This window comes from Meriones unguiculatus, chromosome 1 (genome assembly GCF_030254825.1).
Source record: "Meriones unguiculatus strain TT.TT164.6M chromosome 1, Bangor_MerUng_6.1, whole genome shotgun sequence".
NCBI lineage: Eukaryota > Metazoa > Chordata > Mammalia > Rodentia > Muridae > Meriones > Meriones unguiculatus.
The window spans coordinates 35,453,647-35,476,981 of NC_083349.1; the positions used below are offsets into that span (position 1 = coordinate 35,453,647).

Genomic DNA, 23,335 nt, shown 5'->3' on the forward strand with positions numbered 1-23,335 from the left:
ACCCCATCACATTCACTTCCCAATCCTCCTACCTTCTGTCTGTTCCCCCTACTCTTTCAGCCTCCCCCACACACAAATAAAAATTCCAATTTGTGTTGCCCACATACTCACTGGAGCATGGTCAAACTCCCAGGGGCCAGCCCCTACAGAAAACTGAGTACTCCCTCGCCCCACCCCTTCCAGAAGCCATCATCTGTGAAGACCTACACTTCAGCATCCTTATCACAATTTTTTAAGAATTCTGTTCAATGGCTTTCTCTCTAGGCTGTTACTTTTTTCAGGGGGTAAGAATAGGGGTCATCATGGAAGTCTTCCTATGTCCCTTTCTCAACTGTGAGTCCGCAGTCAATGATAACACTGCATTTAAAGGCCAAGGCTGGACTGCCTTGAGTATGGGCTGCACACACAGTAACATCCAGCTCAGCCTGTACCAGAGGGAAGCCCTGTCAAAAAGCAAACAGGGTCGAGGGATAGTTCAGTTGGTAAAGTTCCTACAAACAAGGCAAATGGCACCTGAGGAAGGACCCTTGAGGTTGACTCTGACACACACACACACATGCACACAGGCATGCACACAGGAACAGACAGAGCGAGAGGTACCGCTCTTTGCAACCTGAATTCTTGGGCCATTAACTCTGTTCCTATCAAGAGAAAGTTCACTGACAGAAATAAATGTAATTTTTTTTCTTGTTTTTGTTAATTTGCTCTTTTGGAGTCTTTGTCCATACATCACAACCCCTGGGGAGAAAGAAAACACAAAAGAAATGAAGAAGCCAGGTGTGATGGCACTCACCTTTAATCCCAACACTTGGAACCTCTGTAAATTTGAGGCCTGACTGATCTACATAGCAGATCGCCTGGCTACAGAGTGAGAGTTGGTGTAAACACAAGGGGGAGGGTGGGGGGGAAGGAGCTGCCAGAGCAAGATTTCTGTAGAGTTGATTGTTCTCAGATGCTGGAGATCAGTTATCGAAATTACCTCAAACTTTCCAAAGACAAGTCACACAAGGAAGTAGTCCACTTGTGATCAGCATCAACAACAGAACTTTCTAGTTCTTTACAGAAAATGGTAAGCATGAGAGATGTAGATAATCTTGGAAACAAGACACAATGACAACTTAATGGGCTCAGATAAAAGTCAGTAAGAATTAAAGAACCTGAAAGTACATACACAATAAGTGAACAAACCACTAATTTGAGTAACTGAAGGTCTTTCTGTTTTGATGTGTACTAAACACTGAACAGCAATTAGACAAAACACAAAGTGGCATTCTATCTGTGAAGTGCAGAAGACAGTTTGACACAGGACTCTGTTTGTTGCTTAATCCTGGGGCATTAGCCTTTTATAGATCCTTTTCATGTTCTAAAAGCTCAGGGCTGGAATTCTCAAAACTGAGTGAACTAGAAATGAGTGAGTGTAACAGAAACATCTGTGTCTAAGGAATCACAAAACCAGTTTCCTCACAACTGCAGGACAATTAAGAGCAATTAATACTAATATGTAATCCACTGGACCTGCAGACATACTGAATTAACTTTGGACAGTATTCCATATACTTCTGGTTTACAGCAGAATGTTTGGAGGACAAAACCAAAGCTCTGTTTCTTGCTGACATCCTGACAGTCATCTAACAACAGGGAGGGAGCACAGCAATGGATCAAGAACACTGATCAATTCCAAAGTTACTTAAGGTAGGCAGACTTACAAATAGCAAAGAGCTGTGCTGCTGTACAGAGAACACATGCTTTCTAAGGCTCTCTGCTTATTGTCTTGCTCAGGTATGGTTGCAGGCATCAAAGACTGGGAGCTGAGAGACTGTGGAAATGGCCTAAAATTGGAGTTCATCAAAATGAAGGCCCAGAAAAGGCTCAACGTAACCTTATTTTTCAATCTGGACTGTGTCAAGATGATCTCACAGCATTTGATCCCCCTGCATTTGATCCTGCAGCACTGCAGAAAAATCCAGACAGAGCTGCTGTCTGAGGTAAGCAGCTCTAACCACCACCACTGGCCACTGCCCCGGTTCTGAGGCATCATTTTCCAGCCCTGCCCTTCCCTTTTCTCACTAACTCCTCCTGCCCCTAGAATGTAGGAGATCACTATCAACAGTCAAGTGTTGTCTTTTCCTCTGGAGGAAGGCTGGCCCCAGACTTCAAAACATGAAGGTCAAGGTCACTGAAGGGTAAAAAGTAGAGGGAGGGGATCTGGTCTTTCATAGACAGAAGAGAGGAAGTGTGGGCTTTTCCAATGTTTATCTCTGCACCTCTGGAACCCTGAAACAATACAGTTTAGATGACTCAGGACTTCTAAAAGAGAGTAAAAAAAAAAATTCCAGTCTATCTTGTTTACTGTCAGTGAAGGGCTGCACATACCTGAATCTAATTGGCATACACGCAAACACAAAAACAGTGGAAGCACTCACCCTATAAAATCAATGACCTACTGGACACCAGACGCTAACAGATAAAAAGCCACATGCCAGCTGTCAGGGACTTCTTTTGGAGTTGTTGGCTAGTGTCTTACTTAGGGTTTCCATTAGTGGGATAAACACTATGATCATAAGCTACCTGGAGGCAAGGGTTTATTTCTGGTATACTTCCACACCAGTCTTTCACTGGAGGCAGTTGGGAACAGGAACTAAAGCAGGGCAGAAACTTAGAGGCAGGAGCTGATTCAGAGCCTGTGGAAGCGTGCTGCTTACTGGCTTGCTCTCCAAGGCTTGCTCAGCCTTTCTTACAGCACCCAGGACCACCAGCCTGGAGGTACACCACCCGTAGCGAGCTAACTGGACCCTCCCACACCCACTACCCATCAAGAAAATGCACCACAGGCTTGCCCACAGGCCACTCTGGTGGGTGAATTTTTTTCCATTGATGTTCCCTCTTCCCACATGACTCTGGCTTATGTCACGTTGACATAAAATTGGCCAGAATAGCCAGTGAGGTCCCTTAGATCCCCAAATATTATAGGATATTGCCAATGCTTTTAGTTGTTATCCAGAACTTGGCGGTAAGACCTTATTACTAAAGACACTACATGCTTAGGTCATAGGACGTTGCAAAGTAAGCCTGGAGTTGATCTGGAAGGTTCATCCTACATGCTAGCTTTCACAGTGCTGGAAGATGCTATTCAAGCTACTAGTGAAGAAAACTTGTCTCAACCATGCCCAGCTATTCAAGTTATAACAATTGACTGGCCCAGAAAGACATGCTCAGAAAATGGAATACCATTAGCAATAAAAAGAAATGAGTTAGCAAGTCATGAAAATATGCATATTACTAAGTAAATGCATATTGCTAAGCCTTCAATGCATATTACTAAGTAAAAGAAATCAATCTGAAAAAGCTACATACTTTAATCACTCTATGTGACTCTCTCTCTGTCTCTCTGGAAAAACTATAAAGACAGCATAAAGATCAAAGGGAAGAAAGGGGGCAGCAAAGATAATTTTTAGGGCAGTGAAGAGATTGTGTTGTACTGTAATGATGGATATGCATCACTATAAATGTGTCTATGGGTGATATTGATGTGTCAGTGTTGGTAGGTGTATTATCAGTGTTCTTTAAATGAACAGGACCAATAGAATGAATACATATATTAAAAGGAGATTTATTAGACTAGCTTATAGGATATGGTCTCGATAGTACAACATACCAGGAAAAAAAAAAAAAAACAGTGATCCAATATCACATGCTGAAACAGATTACAGAAACTATCACCATCAAGGTTTTGAAAGATGCAGGCTTGGTAATTCCCACATCTCTCTAACTCTATTTGGTCTGTGCAGAAGACAGATAAATGGACCATGGAGTATGACAGTTGACTAGCAAAAACTTAATCAAGTACTAATTCTAATTGCAGCTGCTAGCTCAAATGTGGACTTTCTACTCGCCAAAGCTAACTTGGATGCAGCTGCTGCTGAGGCCTACCTGAAGCAGAAGACACGGCACCATCCCAAAACCCAGTGATGACCAGCACAATACTGAATCTGTGGTATGGCTATTATTGACAACTTTTATGTCGTCTACAATAAAAAAGCAAGTAGGACAAAGTGTACAGTGTGTCAAGAAAAACAGGAAGCTTACTGTTGGAGGCTTGAGACTGTAATTGTTAGAGTAAGCAACGCTCTGTTTGGCAATGCGACAAAAGGATGGTGCCCTCGGGGCAAGATCCCACTCACCGAGCTTCTGCCCTGTAGAAGAGAGCAGAAGGCTTCGTCTCCAAGGTACCACCCAGAAGTGGACAGCTTCAGTGTCAGAATCCCCTTCCTGGGACATTAAACTAATTAAACACTCTGCTGCTAATGCATTTCGGGAGAGCAGGGTCCATCCCAAGCTGGCCGCAGAACTTGGCAGTATAGTCCATGTCTACATGAGGCATGTCTACATGAGGCTTCAGAGGCAGAGAGGTTGCAGGAATGAAGGGGTACTGGATGCTTCCTCCGTGATTTCAGAGAGGCCAATCAGTATATAACAAGAGAGTCCTTGCATGAAGGGCAAGAGGCTGTGAAAAGCCATTGTGTAAAGTTGTCAAGTGGAGTCTAAGCTGCAGAAGAGAACCCAAGATGCTAGGCATGCCAGAGCTACAAGATCTCTGCCAAGCAGAGTTAATAAAGGGAGTGGAACCAGCTCAAGCGAGAAAGATACATATTGTAGGCAGCAAAGCTGGAGGGGCAGAGCCTCTAAGTCCTTTCAAATTAAAGCAGCAGACATTGGACATGGAACTCCAGGATTTGGCATTTGCCCTGCTGGATTCTGGTCATGCTTTGGTTCAGTTTTTCCTCACTGTACCCCATTCTTCCCTTCAGGAATGGTATGTATGTTCTATGCCATTAGTCACTGGAAGTATTAATTTGCCTTTTCACTTTACAGGGGGATTATAAATATGAGATTGCCTTGAGTCTCAGGAGAGACTCAGTGTTGAGAGAATGAAAACCTACAAAGACTTTTCAAGTTGGACTAAATGCATTTTGCATTATGGTATGACTATAAGCCTATGGGAGGCAGGGAGTTGAATGTTTGGTTTGAGTAAGAATGGCCCCATATTCTTAGGCATTCAACTACTTGGTAACTAGTTGGTGAAGCTGTTTAGGGAAATTTAGGTAGCAAGGTCTTGCTGGAAAAGGTACATCACTCGGGGTTAGGCACTGAGATTAGCCCTTGCCCAAACTCCAACAGCACTTCCAGTTTGTCCCTGCTTTATGCTGTGATTAAGGATGTGAGCTCTCAGCGTCCTGCTCCAGCAGCCATGCTTGCTGCTTCCGCTTACATGCTTTCTCACCATGACGAACATTGTTCTCCTGCAACCATAGCCCATACAATCTCTTCCTCCTAAAGGTTGCCTTGGTCATATTATTTTGTCACAGCAACAAAAAATACAGTGGGGTAACTGCTAACAGGTCAGAGGCTATGCATAGGGACTGGCCAGGGACAGGCAGGAAGTCTTTGTTCCTTCCACTCAATCTGCCTGGGAATTTAAAACTACTCTAAAAGCAAATTAGAGATTACAGAACACTTAGGATTGTAAATATTCAGATTAGGGGTGTTCAATCACTAAAACTCTCAAATGCAAAACAAAACAACAATCAAGCATTCACAAAATAGCTAGCAGGAATTAGCAAAAGAAATTGTTTAGCAGTAGCATTAATCCATTTTCCACAAGTGTCAACATACTATTAAGATTTTAAATTGCAGTTCTAGAACCTTGACTAATCACATATTTTGTAAAAGAGGGAAATTAGAAAAGCTTCTCTCTTGCACAAGAAAATATGACAAGCCAAAGCAACCTGCCCTTGCTACCTCATCATTCCCAGAGCAAGTGAGTGGTAGCATTTTAAAACCATGGGTCAGAAAGCATTAGCAGATCAAGAAACTAGATGTGTAGCTTTAAAAGGTGAAAGAAAGCCATGCAGCGTGGCCCAGGGCTATCATCCTTTGGTTCTCAGCATCCAGCCCTGATGCTGAAGTAGGATGATGCAGGGCAACCTGGGCTACACAGGGAGGCTGTCTCAAGAGATAACAAAAGATCAACTATATCAGAAAAGATGAGAGCATTCTATACTTACTGAAATAATGACGATTTTGTGAAATGTTTGCTCCACTTGGGATGGATGAATGCCTCAATAGATATTTTAGAATATACCGAATACAGGTTTTGGCATGCTGGTAGCAAACAAGCAACTGTTAAAATTCATATTTGGCAAAACATAATGTCATCTACACAGAATGAAATACTGTAATATAGTAAAAAAAAAAAAAGGAACTATTCAAAAAGTGAAGATATGATTCTAAACTTACTAGACAATCTAGCAGACCCCTTTCTGTGTTCATGCATAATGTTCGTATGTATGTATGTGTGTGTGTGTGTCTGTACAATGTGAAAGCATGTGAAAGCAGCCAAAGAACCAGCCCAGGCCTTCCACGAAGGTTCTCCTGTTTTTCTACTATGAACTCTCGGCTGGCTGGCCTGAGAGCTTTCTGGGAGTTCTGCCTCTACCCTCCACCTCCCTGTAGGAGTGAGTGCTCAGGCCATGAAAGTAGCTTTTGCCAGGGCTCCTGGAATTTAAATTCAGGCTCTCATTATTGAGTGCCAAGAACTTTATCCATTGAGCCATGTGCCAGCCATATACCAATTTTCAGAACTTCATATAAAAGGACAGAAACCGGGCTAGAGAGATGGCTCAGAGGTTAAAAGCACTGATTGCTCTTCCAGATGTCCTGAGTTCAATTCCCAGCAACCACATGGTGGCTCACGACCATCTATAATAGGATCTGATTTCCTCTTCTGGTGTGTGAAAACAGAGCATTCATATACATAAAATAAATAAATCCTAAAAAAAAAGTTCACTTAAAAAAAAAAAGACAGAAACCATAATTTCTCCATACCATGAGTCTAGCCTAAAAGGACTTTTGTAAAACTAAAGCCTATCACACCAGGTCTGCTAGAACAGCTATTGCCCATGACACGGTTGCCAGTGGGAAGGTACGACTTGGTTCCTGTGTAACAGAAGGTGAGGACAGTCTGCACCTTCTCATCTGCTGGACTTTACTAGGTGACAATGATGGTGATGATGATGATGATCCCACAAAGAACACGTGATTATTAGCAATCATGCTGTCTCAACAATAATTCCCAATCAGAACCTATAATTTTCACTCTTCAAATGATTTGGGGCTTAAAATCATGGCTTTGCATTCATTGTCACAGCATTAAGACAACAGTAAATCCAAACAGTCTGCCTTGGTGGATTACTGGTGTTGGTATCAAATTAGGTGAGAGGGTTTCCTCTGCCATCTACAATCTGCTAAAGTGGAGATCTTGGTATATGGATCATGTCATCTGATCAGTTTGCCAAAGCTGAGAGGCAGTCTCTGAAAGAAGTATAAGGCTAAGATGAACGTCTTTTTTTTTTTTAAAGATTTATTATTTATACAACATTCTGCCTGCACACCAGATCTTACTATAGATGATTATGAGCCACCATGTGGTTGCTGGGAATTGAACCCAGGACCTTTGGAAGAATGACCAGTGTTCTTAACCTCTGAGCCATCTCTCCAGCCCTAAGATGAACTTCTTATACTCCTGCACTCCTGAGTGTGTGGGTAAGTATGTGTGTGTAGATGTGTATGCAAATGTTTCCATGAATATTTATGGACTAGATCATCACGTAAAGCACATCTTACTAAAAATCAAAGTCAAAAGATGAACCCAAAAAGCCACACTCCAGGCTATCTGCTGAAAAATAAAATTATAAGGAATACAAAATAGTTCCTCATTTTTTTTTAATTTTAAAATTCAGATACGCATTAGAAACACTATATTCTCCCCCTCCCTCAAAGGCAAATAGTACAACCAATTTGAGAGTTCTCAATAGAAAGTCATTTGATCAAAAATAAATTATAAAAACATAAACTTAGTATATACATTTATTTTTCACATTTGCCTAAGAGAATGAAAGCAATATTAACCTTATATCATACTTTACAGGCATTTAAAAAAAAAAAGTGTCACTACCTTAGAATATTCTCAGGGAAAGTGAAAGCATTAATGTTTTTTACCAGGCACATGTATTATATCATCCAAGCATGATCAAATGGGATGGTTATTTTTGTTGTTTTTTAGTTTTATAGTTTTTTTTTTTTTTTTTTTTTTTTGAGTGTGGGTATGTGCATGTGAGTGTAAGGACCTTAGAGAGCCAGAAGAGGGCATTGGAGCCCCTGGGGCTAGAGTTATAGTCACAGGCTATGCCTATGTAGGTGCTAGGAACTGATCCTGGTTTCTCTGCAAGAGCAGCATGTACTCTTAACTGCTGACCCACTTCTACAGCCCCTGAAACAGGATGTTTCTGCTCAGAAAAAAAAACAGAGGAGTCTAAGGGACGATATCCAAGACCCAAAGCCATCTTTCCGCTCCTGAGGTGAAAGGAAACAGCTGTGCTCTGTGGGGCCAACACAGGCCTCCCTGGGGCTTTGTGGACTCCAACGCCCATAAATGAAAGATTATCTCAGAACATATTTCTTGGCTTGGATTTCCATGTGTATCATTCCACAAAAGCCCACTGCTTCAAAAATAAAGAGAGACTATAATTGTTGGAAAGAAAATCAGTGTGATTTGAGGCACAGCGATGTCCAAGAGCTGTGAATGCAAACAATAACGTAACTGAATACATTTCTTCCCACTTACTCATATTCTTGGATTAAAGCAAATTAATCCATGTATTTAATAGGAAAGACTATGAACACTGTTTTTATTCCTCTTATTCCAACACTACCCCTTCTCTGCTACCTCCCTATTCAATCCGGAAAGAAAGAGCGAGGAAGACAGCAGAGCCTAAAATATGTCTTGATTTCAGCTGCAGGAATGGTGGGCTCCATACAAACAGTAGCCAGTGTTTTCCTGACAAGAGGGTTCTGTTGATTAACAGTGTGCCTTTCTAGTCCTTTTATTTATTTATTTATTTTTCCATTTGCTTCTACTCTGCAGTGCCTTTCAGCAACCTTAGCTTTTTTCCCTGGCTACTTTTATTTCTTCCACATACAACATAAATGTCCCAAAGAACATGAGTCAAACTTCCAAATGACAAGTTCTTTGCTGACTATGCCCTCAATAACTAAATATTAGAGAAAGAGAACAATGGTTGCTAAACACTCCTCAATAGCTTGAGGGACGGGAGAAAACTGGAAGAAAATTATTTTAGTTCTGAGACTATCTGGACCATCGTCTGGGAAAGGCAGAAGCTCAGTGACTGAAAATGGACAGCAATCCCTACTTTCTTGATCCATGACCTAAGAATAGCTTTACAGTTTTAAATAGTACTTCCCAATGAATGAAAATGGTCTTAATTCAGACGCAGTGTCCAGAAGTGAAGATTTTTCACTTATCAGAACACAGCTGCTCATTTGCATATTGTCTGGATCACGCTCTCGCTACATGTAGAGTCACTACAGACTCAAGTAGCCCAGAAATATTCAGTATCTGTCCCTGTACAGAAGAGCTCTTATCCTGTGGCCCCTTCTGAAAGTAACAAGTTAGACAAAGGCACATTATGGCAAAGCAAGGGGAGCTGCAGCCCACATGTCCTACAAAGACTCCAAATGAGGCTGGATTCAGCTTTCTCCTGTACGACAGAGACCATTAGCTGGGCAAATGACTCTACATATCAAAGACCAGAGAGAGGAAGTTCCTCAACACTAGAACTATTCATTGAAAACTAAATGACCCTTCTAAAATCACATTTACAAGGCATTTATTTACCATAGGTCAGGTACCATGCAAAGTACTAACTTGCACTGATTCTCCGAATCCTTGAAATAATCCAAATCCTTTATTAACTATATTTCATAGCTGAGCAAGCTGCAACTGTGGATGGGAAGTTCCTAGTCTGGTTATACAGAACCAGGAAGAAACTTCCCTAGGGCCACGGGGTCATGAGGCTTAGACTACACCACTGAGGTCCTGATGAAGAACCCAAGCTCTCAGCACTGGACACTCCTCAGAGAAGTCAGCTTTCAACACAGGTTCCTGAGAGTGAAAACACAAGTACAGCTTCTGACAGTGTGTGTCAGGGTTAGTCATCACTGTGTGCATTTGTTATTTAGAGCTTACTACATATGTCTTTGTTGTCACTGACCAAACAGTATTAATCAAATTCCTAGTCTTGTATATTAGGGAATGCATTACATACAATATCCTAGCAAAGAAATCCCAATGCTTTTATTAAGGGAACAGAACGTACATTACATCCTTTGCTGCTGGAGAATTAAATGAGTTTAAATTTGTACTTTTGAAATATATTTAGGAACATGAATATACAATTACTCGTAACTAAAAAAAAAAAAAACACTCAATGTGTACACGTGTACAATTCTACAATGTAGGTTACCTTTAAAGTTTTATCATCTTCTTTAAAAATTGGTTTTGAGCTAGGTCTGGTGGCACCTGCCTGTAAACCCAGGTACTTGGAAGGTTCAAGCGGGATGATCCCAAAATCAAAGCTACCAGGTAGCAGAACCAGGATTCCAGGACAGGACAACTGAGCAAGAGCTTGTCTCAAAGTAGAAAGTCAATCTAAGGATGGGGATGTGGCTCAGTAGCAGAGCACTTGTCTGCTATGTGTAAGGCCTTAGGATCAGTAATGTTTGAAAAAAACACAGGTTTTGGGGAACAAACTTATGTTTTACTATCATTTAAGAGACTGGCTGTGATGTACATGCAGTTAGCTATGTAAAGCAACATATGCATAAAGAATAAGTACAGGAAAACACAAACTGCTATTTCCCTGGGTGGCAGAACTACAGTCATGTTTATTTCCTTATGTTATAAACTGTCAAGAGTGAATAGGCATTATAAGAAAATATGTTCTTTATTAATGTCCTATTGAAGGACAATTTGGAAGACGTGCATTTTTCAGGGTTTACTAACAGGGGTCCCCTTTATTTCCCCTTTGTCCCTCAAATAGTCAGGAAAAGCAATGACAGACAGTTAAACACCTACAATGGCAAAAACACTCACAAAGCAGCATGGCGAACACTGAGATCAGCACGGGTTACAGGAGGCAACATCTACTCTGACTGAGAATGATAATATACGGTGCCCATGCAAGGAGAGGGTAGAGAAAGGAAGCCCCAGATCAAAGAACAGTGGCAGTATCCAGGGGCTGGAGCACAGGAAGTATATTTTGGGGACATCCACCAGATCACTGTGCCTGAGACACAGAGTGGAAAAAAGGGTGAGAGATCCCACTTGGGGCATGATGACCTAGGACTTTCTCAAGATCAGACGGGTAGGGGGAGGGAGGAGTGCACTTTATCCTTCAGCTGTTTTCCGTGTTATTTCCAGGGGCTGAGAACTAAATTCCACATTATCAGAGAAGAAGGCACAACCAGCTCTCCCAGAGGAGCAATCACTGAAACACTTACATGTCTAGGCCTATTTGTGCACTTTCTCAGGTGCCTTAAGAAGACCCACAAAAAGAAATAGAGTTCACAAGAAACCTGCTTGAGCACACATATTTTCATAAAACAGAAGACAATGGTATTAAAACCAAAAACAAAACCTTTCCTTTCAGTGATTCGCTCTAATGTTTTTGTTCTGTTTTCTCTCCTCCCCTGAAGTATCCCCTGCCTTCACCCCTGCCTTCTGTATACTAGTCATAACTAATTACAGACATTCTGTCTTACTACTGGGAGGTCCATAATTTGAAACAACAGGTCTAATCATTTCATGTATCGATGTGTGTAACTAGTGTTTAAAAAGCTTGTGGGGGGGGGGAACCTTCAGATTTAAATATCTAGAACACCAGCATTAATGAAATGCTCTTGGACTTAGCCCCCACGGGCATATACTAGCAAGACAATGTGATGTTAGAAATGTGTTCAGTACAAATGAACTTCAAACCTGGCACAGAAACAAAGATTTACAGTATGCAGGACAGGGAAGAGTCACTGGAGGCCACACTGACCTCACCTCAAGCCCCGGTGCTCAAGTGGGGCAGTATATTATACCTAAGAATGGCTAAGTTTGTAGTAGAAAGTTAAAATTCAAAGTCTAGTAGAACAAACAAAACCTGGGCATGTGCGAAATGTAAAAATCATGAGAAAAGGAGCAGGAAAAAAATCAACAAGTAATACTTTTGAAAACTGAGCCCTTCTTCCGAAAACAAAAAGGTGATTTTTTTTTTCTCCACAGCACACCCAAGAGACCACAAAGACTGTGTTTCAAAGAATCAGGCTTGATGGTGAAGTACTACAATCCCAGCTACTCAGGAGATTGAGGTAGGAGAATTACAAATTCAAGACCAGGCTAGGCCAGTTTGGGCAACTCATCGAAGACTCCATTCCAAAGTAAAAAGATGGCTGGAGTTATGGCTCAAGGGTACTATGGATGAGGCCCTTTGTCTAATCCCCAGTTGGAGACGGAGGGCCATGGTGGGAAATGGGCTCAAAAATGGAAATGAGATCAGAGAAGCTATTTTTAAGAAACCAGCAAGGTGACCTGAATAGCCCCACTCTCACTGAGACACCCAGCTTTCAGGGAGAGACTCCTCCTTGAGAAATGTCCTCTCTCAAACACAGCAACATTACTTCAGAGATCTGTACCATGCTTGTCATCGAAGGGGCAGGGATAGATGGTGGCCCTGGAAGTGTGGCACAATGTGCTTATCCTACCATCTCATTCTAGTCCTAATCTGGAGTCTCCATCTCTCAACCTTGGCCATCTAGCAGCAGACACCCAGGTAATGAGCCCTGGTTCTCAAAGTTGAGACCCTTTATGGAAAGGAAGGGCTCGACAGAAATAAGAAGGTCTAGAAAGCCCCAACAAGTCCAAGAGGCTCCCACAGGGCCAGAGGTGGCCTTTACTGGGTGAAGTACCACAATGTTTCCCCAAACCACCTCAGACTTAGGAAGAAGGAAGAGTCAAAAGGGAGCGGACGATTCTAGAACTTCCTCAGAGAACAGGCCACAATCAGAACAGGGTAAATCCCAGGACTGTTAGAGTAGAAACCCACTATTTTCTCAGGGCCTGACAAGGAAGGCGTCAACCCCTGAAGATTGGGAATCAGTACCTCACCTCCAGGACACTGTAAGACCAAGGTCCCACCCACCTCTGAGGTCACACTAGGCTCACTGATGCTTTAAAAACTCATTTGCATTGATGGACTCCCAGAACATCATTTCACATACTCGTGAGTATGGAGTCATCCTTTAGGGATGCCCTGGTTCCCTCCCAAGCCTAGATTTTCTGGCATTATTTGCTGTGTAACATGAGAATAGAGTGGCTGGGACAGAAAAAGGAAGAACCTGAACTCTCAGAGCTGCGGCCCCACCTAAATACTGTGATCACCTGAACTGTAAGCTCTGAGGTAACCACAGAATTCACTCTCCTCTACACTCACAGTCTATAGACATACGCAGCCCACTATACCCGTCATCTGTCCCAACAAATTAATATTCAAAGTATTATAATTCCCTATAAGTAGATATTTTTAATCCTAAAGCCGCTGCAATGAAACTTGCTTCTATCACTATAATTATAAAGTCCTTTATAAATATAAATTATATACACCTTTAGCCCCAGGCATAAGCCTTGTTTATTTAGTAGTGGGGGAGGGGAGGAAAAAGCTTTTAGTTTCTTAGTGGCCTGTACAGTGATGCAGGGGAACACATGGCCAGTCATTCTCTTAGGGGAGGATGTCTCATCCCTGTGATTAAAGGACAGCAATGAAAACACTCCTGCCTGGAGTCAAACATGCCTAGAATGCCTAGAAAGCAAGGTATAACCCTGAACCCAGAGTTTAAGACTGTCATTTAAAAGAGTCAGAAAGACAAGATAGAAGTGCTTGAGAAAGGTGAACTCAGAAAGGGCATTTAACGAGAGAATAAGTTTCTAAAAACTACAAGTCATATCCCTGGAGCTCATATCCACAGAGCTGACGTTTTTAAACATAAAATTCTGTAAGGGTTGATTGCTTCTTCCAGAGGGGTTTTTTTTTAAAGGGTGCGGCTTCTGCTATGCTGACCATGCTCCAGAGAACGGCCCCAAAGCCATGAGTGTATAGCCAGCAAAAATTGGATCCAGCAGGTTGTTTAAAAAAGGGGGAGGGGACAACACAAAATTGGGAGGGAGTGGGGAGGTAGAAGTTGGATCTGGAATGAAATAGGAGAAGAGTAGGAAAATGATCAAAATACATTGTAAAAGTTCTCAAATCATAAAAATATTAGCTTAATAAACAAGTCACAAAAAAATATTTTTAACCTGTCCTGGAAGCCACGCATGTACGGTCACTTTTTATAATGGTCTCCTTAGAATCCGTGCATATGGAGCTCCTGAACATCCTGCCAGCCTCCCAGCATTCTTTCCCCAGTTAGCTGTAAACAAAACTCTACTCTACTCTACGAGGGCAAAGACGAAATGAAATGGCGTCAGAGCTAATTATCGATACTGTACCGCACCCTAGTCCTCATGCCACCCTCTCCTCTCTCTCAGTATTGGCCACAGCAATCTGACCTGGAGTATTCCATCTCTCCATGAATGTGGACCCACATGGCACTCAGCACCAGGGAGGGGCAGAGAATCTAAAAGCTCCAAGGGTCCATGAGAAACAGTGTGGATGGAATTATTTAGAAACATGAGAAATTATGTAAAAGGCCATTCCAAAGCAATGAGGTCAACTTGGAATCAGATTTGAGATGTGATGAAGAAACTAAGCGAGGTCTACTTACAAAGATCACCTAGCAGGTTAAGTGGAAACTCAAGACCAGAACTTCATCTCAAAACTGGGTTTTATTTTTTCATTTCTATAACTGGCATCCTCCTCTACACTGCACAGCATGAGCCTCTTATGTCCACTCTGAGGGGGGTCTTCATACCCAAATCCTATCATTACAAAGACACTCACTATTTGGAGAGTTCCTTTCCAGAAGCTTGTTTCTTACATACTGTATATGCACCTTTAATTTGTTTTGAAACAAGGTCCAAAACATGCTGGCCCAGGTTGGCCCCCAAATGTGCTATGTAGGTGAACCTGGCCTTGAGCTTCTGATCCTCCTTCCTCCACCTGGGATTACAGGGTACACCATCATGGCTTGTTTATATGATACATAAGATTGAACTCAGGTCTTTGTGCACACTTGGCAAGCACTCTACTATTGGAGCTACATGCCAGACCCTTACCTTATATTTTAACATAAGTATTTTGGAGATGGGAACCATAACAGGTCAATGATCGGGTTAACACTGAGGGTGCACTTACTCATCAGACGAGAAGTACTGAATTCATCCTCAGGGACCCTGGACAGAGAAAAAAGGAATCCAAGTTCTAACTGTTGTACAGAAGAAGACTTAAGCAAGATGCTATGGGAAGGGCCCCAGGTCTGTGGTCCTGGTGCCTTAAGATGTCCCTATCATGCCCAAACAAACTGGCCATGTCATCAGGGTCTGGGAAAGATGAGGGAGCATCTGGGATCTAGACACCAGTCTAAAGGGGGTGCCAGAACAGGTGTCCTGACATCAGAGACAACCAGCCCAAACTAGGAAATGGGCAAGAGCTTGTTATAGAAAACAGAGCTCGGAAGGAGCAAAATCAAGTTCTAGGGAGCAAAGGTTCCCTAAGATTTCCTGAGCCTCAATGTTCAAATACAGACTTATCCCTCCAGGAGGGGAAGGAAGGCACTCATCAAGAACCAGAACTCCACGGGTGGGGTTCCAAGAAAGAGGATGGCAGCAGTTGCCACAGCAGCAACTCCTGCTTTAGAATGCAGCTTATGTTAGGGCCAGGTCCTGGTAGGCAGCTCAGTAGGTGACTTGGACTTAGTTAGACCCTAAATGCAGACATGGTAGAAGAGGTGGCTTTCTTCCCCAACAGAAAACTAAGGCTGGGAACACTTCAAGTTTGGCACATATTTGGTATATGAACTTGGGAGGGAATGGTTTCTGTTGTAATCTTTCAAAGCTAGTGTCTTTTCCAGAAAAATCTATATGAACGTCTCTAATCGAGGTCTTCCAGGACCATCAAGATGACACCTGACTGATTCATCAAAACAGCAGACCCTCCCCGCCCCAACAAAGAGTTAAGAGCATGTGCTCTAGAAAACCCCAGAAACCTCAGCAAGCAATGCATGAGAGTTAAGTGTCAGATTCTGGACTTTAAGCAAAGAGGAGACACAGGAATCCTCCAAAATTCTGGAGTCAGAGACACCTATCTGAGTCTCACTTAAGGCCCTCACCAGTGCTCTGAGGGTCAGAGCATGAAAGCATAACCCAGGAAGTGCAGTGTTTGTTGGGAGAGTCTCAAGAAACACTAGGCTGAAGATAGCTTCTGTCTCAGGAGTGAGTTAGGCCCTGGATGCTCCTACTTACGCTTGTAAGGGACCTGGCGGAATCCCTCTTGCTCGGCTACCAGCCATTGGTTGTATATCTTCCTTAGTCTGAGTTCAAATTGCTCAGAAGTTCCCATGAAATCAGGAGAGCCAGAAGATGGACTCCAAGTGCTTGATGAATCCCAAGAATATAAAACCAAAGTTGCTCTTCAAATTCTTACAGATGATACAGTTTTAAAATCCAATGCCCAGCAATCAAAAAGGAGGAAATCATGAAATTTGCAGGCAAATAGTGGGATCTAGAAAAGATCATTCTAAGTGAAATATCCCAGAAGGAGAAAGACAAACATGGGATATACTCACTTATATAGACCTATAAGATATGATAAATATAATGAAATCTATACACCTAAAAAAGATAATCAATTGAGCGGACATGGGGCAAGATGATCAATCCTCGTTTAGAAAGACAGATGGGATGTGCATTGAATGTATGACAGGAGTCTACTGAGCGCATCTGAAAGACTCTAGCAGTGTTTTCAAAGCAAAGACTCATGACCAAACCTTTGGCAGAGTACAGGGAATCATAAGAAAGAAGGGGAGTTAGTCTGATGGGGAAAGGATAGGAGCTCCACAAAGACCAAATATATCCGGGCACAGGGTCTTTTCTGAGACTGACATTCAACCAAGGACCATGTATGGATATAACCTAGAACCTCCACTCAGATGTAGCCTGTGGTAGCTCAGTAACCAATTGGTTTCCCAAAGTGAGGGGAACAAGGACTATTTCTAACAGGAACTCAAATGACTGGCTCTTTGGCCTCCCCACCCCCGAAGGGAGGAGCAGTCCTGTTAGGCCACAGAGGAGCCAGTCCTGAAGATACCTGATAAAACAGGATCAGATGAATGGGGAGGAGGTCCCCCCTATCAGTGGACTTGGAAAGGGGCACGGTGGAGATGAGGGAGGGAGGGAGGGACTGGGAGGGAATGAGGGATCGGGACATGGCTGGGATACAGAGTTAATAAAATGTAACTGATAAAAAAAAAAAATCCAATGCCAATCAAAACATACAACTATGAAATTGCCCTTCAATTCCTGCCCCAAAAATAAGTTGAGAAACTTCCCTGTGATGTTCAAAAAAGTTCTTTGGGTGTTAAAAAATAAAACAGTAAATAACTGGCAAGAATAGGAAGGCAGCGGCATCAGTCATCAGGTAACTTGTTTAGCCATCTGAAGTACCTAACCCTCTTTAACTGAGGATACAAGCTCAACAGTCCACCAATACCCAAAGCCACATCCTCGGGGGCACCTGCCTGGAAGATTAGAATGCAAACACTTCGGTTCTCACTGCCTGTATGGAACAGAACCTTTTTCCAAAAAAACTAGGCAAATGGCTTTCTTGGCTTTCTCTTTAAATTAACACACATAACACACACACACACACACCACACACACAATTTGCAGTTCCATGTGTGAATCCAAGTTCCCCTGGATTCTTAGAAAAATCTGGTACCTGTGACCAGTCAAATGTGCATAGTGGGATGGACTGGTTCCTTTGTGCTTCAGTCAAATGATTCTCCTCTTCACAGTTCTGTAAACTCTTACTCAGCTCTCAAAACCCTTCTCATATTACCCCTCTTCTGTGAGATCTTCTCAGTTCCCCCAACCTCCATGCTCTGTGCTTCCCTCCCTCTAACCATCCGTGATAATATCCAAGAAAAAATGTACTGAGTTTTTTCCTGCTTTGGCTGGGTCACAATTTTTGATGGTTAGGTGAATGGATATGATCGATTTGAAATGACTCTAAATGATTCTAAGTACCTGCCGCCAAACTCAATAAGCTGAGTTTGATTCCTGAGATCCACGTGGTAGGAGAGAGAGAACACACTTCAGCAAGCGCCCTCTGACCTCCCGTGCACACACACACACACACACACACACACACACACACACTAAAGGCACGTGTCCAAGTTAAAGCCTAAGCTCTATTTCCAAGCTACACCATTCACAAGTAGCTTTGAGGCATCATGTAGCTTACTTACCCTGTGTAAAACAAGGATACGGAGACCTACTTTACAGGGAAGTCAGACTAAAATCAAGAGAGAAAGAGCACAGAGTGCTTGCTAACGGGTAAGACATGTGGAGCCAACTAAACGTTCATTTTTCCCATCAACATCATCATCATCCAGGGAGTTTTCAAAATGCTTCCCTCAGACTTTACTCAGCCTCTGGGTATAAACACATCACATTTATAAGAGAAAACAGTCCCTGTGTACCTCTGAAAGCCAAGCGATCACTCTCAGCATTGATTCATTATTTATGCAGGGATGGATTACACACTAGTTGAGGCCATTTTACACGGAGACTCTCCTCCTCTCAAGTTTTACTGAAAGAGCATACATGCAATGCTTTCTATGTTTCTACTGTGCATAACAAAAGAACCCAGAACACTGGCTAGTTTCTCCTAAGTTCCACAGACTTATTTTCACAAGACACATGAAATATTTATGTTATTTTCCTCTCACTACCAAAATCAATAACCCATTTGAAGGAGAAGGCCAAGGTCAGACATTAGGTTTCCAACTACAGTAGACTGTCACCAAATCTGTCCAAATGAGATGGTCTCAAGGTTCACGTGGCATTCAGTGCATTTATTATCCCGTGGCCCATCAAATTTCTCAAACTGTGTTTGTGAGAACAAAGCTCTGTCCTATATACACTGACAAGCCATGTAAACCACCCTCCTTCAGTGTAAGGCTCCTGAGGGTGGCTGAAAACTACGGAAATGCTCTCTGCACAAACTGAAAGGCTGTGGGGATGCGAAGGGCAGGATGGACGATGTTCTGAAGATGGAGCCACACAGTGCCATATCTGACAAGTAGGCACAAGTTTCAACCACAAACCGGTTTTCACGAGCCAAAGGTGATCCCATAAAAGATAAAATGCAACACAAGGCACAAATTGTGAATGAAATGATGTTTCAAGCACAATACAGGCAATAGAGAGAGGAAACATATCCCAGCCCACAGCATACCTCGATCTGACACTTGTAGAGCATTCTGAAGATAACTGCTTCTATTTTATTTTTGTATTAAAAACTGATTTTCAGAAAAAAATAAATAAAACCTGAGAGGTTATGCATATAAACAGTGATTATCTCTAGGTGGTACAAACAGTTTTTAAATTTTAATATATTTATTTATTGCTTATCTGTATTTGTCAAATATTCTAGAATAGAAAATATATTTCATTATGTTTTGTTTTTTTGAGGTAGGTGCTGCAGAACTAGGCTCCTCTTTAGCTTCTTGAGTGCTACGATTGCAGGCATGTACCACTATACATATTTTTTTGTTTTTTTGGTTTTTTTTTTTAATTACAAGATTAAACAATGAGTATACTCAACCATCTAATTGTAGATAAATAAACTAAGTTGGGACCCAACAAATAAGGATGAAACTTTATCATAGAGTTCCTAAGAACCCCCAACCCCCTGACCCTAGGGCCTAGTGCAAGTTCTAAAATACAAGCTACATTAAGGACTGTCTAAACAAAAGACCAGGGAGCCCGGCAAAGGGCTTTAATCCCAGCACCCAGGAGGCAGAGCCAGACAGAGCTCAGGGTGTTCCAGGCAAGCTTGGTCTACACAGTAAGTGTGTAGCCACACAGTGAAACCCTGCCTCAAAAAGCAAAGAGAGAAAGAAAACAGAAATGAAAAAAGAAATGTCTACAGGGCAAACTCTGGAATGCCCCCTCCCTAAAAGAAAGTGGCTGAACTCTCTCCTCGCTGGATCTCACCAGAACTTGCCTGGGCAGCCTCCTCCCGTGAATGGTCCTTTGCTGGGTACAGGCTGTTTGGCCTGAAAGATAAATTAACCCACTTTGTTGTTCAATGCCCCTTGCTATTGATAATGGTTTATACTGACATGGGCTATGGAATCCCACAGGAGACAAACTTCCAGACTGACCATGGGGACTATCTAGCTTAGGTGAGCCTTTAAGAATGCCTGGCTGGGATTACCTTGATTAGGTTAACTGAGTTGTGAAGGCTCATCTTAAGCAAGGGCAGCACCATTTCCTGGATTTGGGCACTCCATCAGGATAAACAGGAAGACGATATCTGAGTAGGAGCAAGCATCCGCCTCTTCTCTACTGCAGATATAATGCAGCCAGCTTCCCCAAGCTCCTGCCTCCAGGACTTTCCTGCCACGGTATACTATACCCCTGAACCATGGGCCAAAATAAATCCTTAATCTTTTAAATTGCAACAGAAAAATAAATAAATAAATAAATAAGACACACTTCTAGATTCTCACACTAAGTCTTCTGTCCCTCTGTCCCCTCATTTGCTCCTGTCTTTTAGGTGTTGCCCATTAAATTGGGAGTCATGTTGTTTTACTTCTCTGGTATTTCTTGTACAGCACAGGAAGAGAACCTGGGGAAGTTTTGTCTCAGATCTCAGTGCCATTTAGGTAACTATTTCCCAGAATAAGTGACACATGTTAGTTTCCTGAGCTCTACCGGACCTCACCATTGGTCTCTCATCTGTCAGCATAAAGCTGACAGTCACGAGATGGCCCCTGTTCAGTGACTTTACAGGCGCTTAAAACACATTTCCCTTACTTTTCTTTTCGCTTCTTATTATTCTTTCCTCTCCAACCTAAGCCTCTTTTTTTTTCTCTCTCTCTCTCTCCCCCAGCTCTCTAATTTGGATTTTTAGAAATATTTGGGGGATGAGGGAGGGTGTAAACAAAGCAATAAATGAGAAATTAAAACTTAAATATGTCCTCATGTGAATGCAGGCTTCTTTGGAGACCTTGTGAGTTGCCCAGAATACGAGGAAAGAAGAGTACAGTCCGCCTGCTGTCACTAACCTGGGGTATTCGGCACACCGCTGTGCCTAAAGCAGTCTGGCTGAGGGTCGGAAACCTAGTTCTTGTGGATACCTATCCAGCTGTAAAATATTCAGGGCTCCTGACACAGAGGCAAAGCACAAATCCTGGAGTCTGACTACCTGAGCTCCACTCCTCCACGGTAGATACATCCCACTCCACGCCTGAGGTGAGTTAACCCTTCTGCGCCCTCTCCATTCCCCCCTGGGCAATGGGAATAAAAAAGGTGCTGACCTGAGAGCAAGAAATGGATGAATTCAAACATGTCCTGGTGACTAGACCAGTGCCTGGCACCCAGTACGTGTGGGCCAGCTACGACAATAAAGGTTTCTGTCTTCAAGTAAAGCCAACACACAGCTTTAAGTCCTACTGACACTAACACTTATTGTAAGTTACTAGGCCAACAAGCTGATTTTCACGGCAACTTGATTTATGTTTGGGCCTCACTTGTAAATCCTGGTGAGGTCAGAGTTTTCTCTAAACAGTAAAAATGATTAGCCCTGTGCTTTCTGGTTTGCTGGAGAAGAAAAGGCAGAGATGTAGAAAAAAAAAGTTCCCAGAGCAAATCTCCTCTTAGCAATAGGATGAGTCCTAAACCACACCCACGGGTGCGTGAACACACAAGTTCGCAATCACGAACACAAAGGCAGGTCCCTGCCAGCACTCACAGATCCAACTCCTACTTCACTTTTAATGTGTCTGGAGGGACGAAAATCCTCACGACTTGGTTTTCAGGACATTCTTCAAAATCAAGTGCTTCATTTGGCTATCAAAGAACTCAGCCTGGTTGGACACTTGAGGTCCTGACTTACACGTCTGGGTTTACAAAACTGCCACCTCATACATCCGCATCTAAATTGCAAATTGCAAACTTCTCCGATTTCACATGGACGGCAGCCTCAACCAGCACCGCCCAGACTCTGCTCAGGCCAAAGCCAGCCTAAGCCACTTCCTTCACACTAGGCACTGCAAAATTTAAATCGTCAGAAAGATGCCTATCTCACAAATGCGTGCACATTATTTTTTAGTTCAGGGGCTTGATACTGCCTCAAAAGAATAAAAGTAGGTGATAATTAAAGTTGGAGTGACTGACTTAAGAAAAAAAAAAAAACTCAAGGGGAAAAAAAAATCACCGAAGGAGCGAAGGTTGCTATAAAGATTACTGTAAACGGCTCACGTTTCAGCCTTTGCAATATCAAAGACGTAGGAGAAGAGAAGGGGCTGGGAATTCCTCAGTCACTAATCTCCCATTTTCTATGATTCCTGTTAACACCTATCCAAACGAGAGCTCCTTTCGAGTTTACCTGGCTGAACTGAAATATAGCAGTCTCTTTTTAAATTCTCTCGCAGAAAACACTCTAAGAACAACGCTTAAAAAGCGAACCAGGAAGAGTGGTCAGGAAAACTGCTCGGAGGAACTCCGCGCTCTCTCCAGTCAGGTTCGCCGGAGTCGCCCTAAGCAAAGCACTGGGACGCGTGGACAGAGTGACACTGCCTAAGGCCGAGAGCCGGGGGGCTCGCAGCCCGGACTGTCTCGCTGGCAACGCGGGTGCAGCTCTCCAAAGCTCCCGAGAGTGCCGGGCCCGCTCGGTCCGGGCCCCGCAGCTGTCCGGCGCAAACCCCACCCAGCCGCAGCGCACTTCCCGTTCGCCGGCCGGTCAAGAACTCCAACTTGACAGCGACACGCCGAACTATGAGGAAGTGGCCGCGACCTAGGTGCTGCCACCACATCGCTCGGACGCCCGGGACAGCAGCGCGGGGAGAGCCCGCGGGCGCTCCCCGGGAAGTCCCGCGCCGGGTCCCGCAGTCTGGACCCCCGCACGCGCGGCGCGCCCAGTTCTCACCTGGTTTGACCGGTTTGGGAGGTGGCTTGGACATGGCGCTACGCGGAGCGGCCAGGCTCGGCCGCGGGAGCCCCACACGCAGACGGGAACCGGGCGCCACTCTGCGCTGGCCGCGGTCGTTCGGGACCCGCGCGCTGCCGGTGCGGGACGCTCGGACCAGCGAGCTCCGCAGACAGCCCTGCCTTCCCACCAGGAAGTGGCCGCGCCTCGCCGGCCGCTGATTGGCTGCGGAGAGCCTCGGAGGTCCGGCCCACTCCGGAGCGCGGGGCCCCGCCCTTCTACTT

At 43.4% G+C, this 23,335-nt stretch overlaps 1 protein-coding gene across 1 annotated transcript in view; it reads right to left on the reverse strand.

The window, feature by feature from the left end:
• Positions 1–23,190, reverse strand: part of Ostf1 (osteoclast stimulating factor 1) — a 46,452-nt gene extending 23,262 nt beyond the window's left edge. The window contains exons 1-2 of the mRNA XM_021652917.2: positions 23,052–23,190; positions 15,252–15,289 (exon numbers count right to left, since the gene is read on the reverse strand). Coding sequence (XP_021508592.1) covers positions 15,252–15,255 — 4 coding nt within the window. The 5' untranslated portion in view covers positions 15,256–15,289; positions 23,052–23,190. The remainder of the gene's footprint in view (positions 1–15,251; positions 15,290–23,051) is intronic.
• Between the last annotated feature and the right edge of the window lie 145 nt (positions 23,191–23,335).